The sequence below is a fragment of the Zea mays genome, chromosome 2, assembly GCF_902167145.1.
Source record: "Zea mays cultivar B73 chromosome 2, Zm-B73-REFERENCE-NAM-5.0, whole genome shotgun sequence".
Classification (NCBI taxonomy): domain Eukaryota; kingdom Viridiplantae; phylum Streptophyta; class Magnoliopsida; order Poales; family Poaceae; genus Zea; species Zea mays.
This window is the reverse complement of record NC_050097.1, coordinates 5,666,510-5,669,220: the sequence shown is the minus strand read 5'-3', so window position 1 is coordinate 5,669,220 and position 2,711 is coordinate 5,666,510. Positions and strand designations below refer to the sequence as shown.

At 51.6% G+C, this 2,711-nt stretch overlaps 1 protein-coding gene across 1 annotated transcript; it reads right to left on the bottom strand.

Annotated features, from left to right (window-relative positions):
• On the bottom strand, nt 1-1,065 carry LOC100303807 (uncharacterized). Its single transcript, NM_001327923.1, has one exon. The coding sequence runs from the start codon at nt 571-573 to the stop codon at nt 319-321; it is 255 nt and encodes an 84-aa protein (NP_001314852.1). The 5' UTR covers nt 574-1,065; the 3' UTR covers nt 1-318.
• Between the last annotated feature and the right edge of the window lie 1,646 nt (nt 1,066-2,711).

The following is a 2,711-nucleotide window of genomic DNA, read 5'->3' as shown; positions in this document are numbered from 1 at the left end:
TAACAGAATTCATCACTTGTATTTAATTTACCAGCCACTAGCTACCACCGACGGCTTGCAATTGCATGTTACAGAGAGCAACCTCCCAAACCTTTTCGATGCTATCAAAAATCATGCTACGAACAAGAAGGAACGCCAAACGAGCGAGCGAGCAATGAATTACAAAGATCTACGCTGCTAGTCGCCGCTAGCTAGCAGAGGGCGGCGCCGGCGCCGGCGCGGCGTGCACTTGCCACCACGAGCACGACGGGGGCAGGGACAGCAGCTAGAAGCGCCCTCGCGTGGCGCCTGCTGTCCGTCGACCTTCCGCCGGTGGTCTCAGTCGTAGACGCTGAGCATGGCGTGGCGGACGTACTCGTCGACGCCGCCCCGGCTCCCGCTGTGGCTCCAGGCGGCGCCGCGCGCCAGGGCGCCGTTGAGCCACGCGGCTTGCGCGGCGAGCACGCCGTACAGGACGGCGAGGGCCTCCGGCAGGTGGCGCGCGAGCGGCAGCCGGAGGCTGAGCGGCGCCGACAGGTTGAACGCCTGCATGAGGCCCCTCGCCGCCACGAACGCCAGCAGGTGGAACCCCATCCTATCGTCTTGCCGATCGAGGAAGATGCCGGATCCAGCAACGGCCGCCCGTGGCTATATATCGTCGCCCCCTCTGCTTGTTGGCTGCAGCGGGAAATGTTGCCCGGTCCCGCGTGCACTTGTTCTGCCGACGGGCCAATCCCAGCTTGAGGCTTGAGCTCGCCCTGCGGAATGGCGGCGTGTCCTTGCGGGTTAAGTAGGCCAAGGACACGCCAGGACGTACGGGCCGACAGCAGCAACGTCGCTGCCACGCTGGTGGAGTGGTGGTGCACTGGTGGTGGTGGGGGTAGCCGCTGCCTGCCCGAGGGGGTTGCGGCCTTCCCCAGTTACGAGCGGCAGCGAGGGGAGCGGGAGCCACCGGCTGACGGACTAGTTTTGGTCAAGGGCGGGGCCGGTGGTTTCGCTGGTTTTGGTTTTGGATAAGAAAGAAAGGACCCCACGGTTGCCTCTGACGTGTACTGCAAGAGTGTATTTTCACCCATCCGTTATCTAGTATCTAAACAATTAAAGTATATATCCAGAGCAAGTGGTACTGCTAGCCTCTCTCTAGTCTCTACCGTTCTACGTCAACAGCATATCATCACTTTTGTTTATTTCCTTTCAGAATGGTTTGGCATCGCATTATATTATTTGACATGAATTATTTGCTCAAATGAAGCATGCATAGACACGTACTTTAGCTTTTCAGCTACAGCTGTTGCCTCTAGTCATCAGCTACACATAGAGTCTCTTTTTCGTATGTGACAATGTGTGTGTCTATCTATAGTCATCGGCTGCACATAGTGTTTCTTTTTGTGTGCCTGTGGAATTGACCCGGTCGGTTGTGCCGACTGCCGACTCACCACCGGCGACGTACGGCTAACGGCTTACCCTACTCGTCCACTTGCACTGCTCCAGGACAAACTAAACGACGAAGTTGTAATGTTGGTTTACACAAAGAGAGCCGTCGTCTCCGTCTGCATATATAAACATGTTCTGCCCCCCCCACAGCAAAGGTTCTCGGCTTTTGGCTCTCTTGAAGAGAAAAAAATGGCCTCCCCTCGCGGGGACCCAGCTGAGATGTAGAGATTAACAAGGGGACAGCAGAGTTGGGTTCATGTGACAAATTTAAGGATCCAAACCAACCATACCAAATATCGATGTGTATGGAAATATTCTGTACATGTGAACATCACCATCCTGCATAGAGTACGTAGTAGTAGCTCAAATGTGAACGAGGGAGCAAATCGTTTATTCCAAAAGCTTAATAAATCATTCAGTTACCCGGAAAGAAACACATTTTGAAAAATCACTATTCCTCCACAGCTTGCATGGTACGCTGGTTACATACTTTGTAGGGATATGCCATCTATGAGTAATACTGCTGGTATCAGAAAGTTACTGACACCGTTAGAAAACTAGAAGGAAAATGGCTATGCGAAACTGAACCTATATCATCAGCACAGTGCGCATAATTCCACGCAGAGCTGAAAGAAACAAGAGAACCAAAAGCGATCGCGAATGAGCAAATTGTTTGACAATGTAATCTTTGACGCCACAAGCAAGCAATGATGATGACAGACAAATGATCACACGCCTAGAATCAAGAAGAGTATATATCTGTCACTTCATTCACGGGCAATAGACAGGAGCTCAGATTGGGACAATTTTGTGCCGTTGTTATCGCGGGCAATGACCATATAAACAGGTATGAGTAGAAAACCAAAGGCAATGATGATTAGATTAGACAAAACCATCAGAGGCAAAGGAAGGGGCGAGTGGAGAGCTGTAGGAGGAAGAAGCGGAGAGATGAAGAGAAAAAAAAAAACAAGCAAAGTGATACGATTTGGAATGCTTCATAAATCGCTTTGAAGACGGCTGTCATGGTTTATTAGTCTCATGCATGAGAGTATGAGACAGGCAGACAGACAGTTGCACAGTTGCAGTGCAAGGGGTCATGGATCCTCTGATATCTGCACCGTGTTTCAGTGCCAAAAGAAAAAAGGCTTCGTCGTGTCAATCCAAACTACTAGCTGATGACCTGTTCAGAGATAGGCAAAAGTCCAACTAACCAATCATACTACGGCAAGCATGGTCGTTTCCCAGCGTCCTTCCGGCGCCGGATGCGTTGGCCTCTCCCGCCCCGAGGAGCCGCTATT

What these genes read in the sequence shown, in the direction of transcription:
- LOC100303807 (NM_001327923.1), bottom strand. Translation starts at nt 573, where the DNA reads ATGGGGTTCCACCTGCTGGCGTTCGTGGCGGCGAGGGGCCTCATGCAG.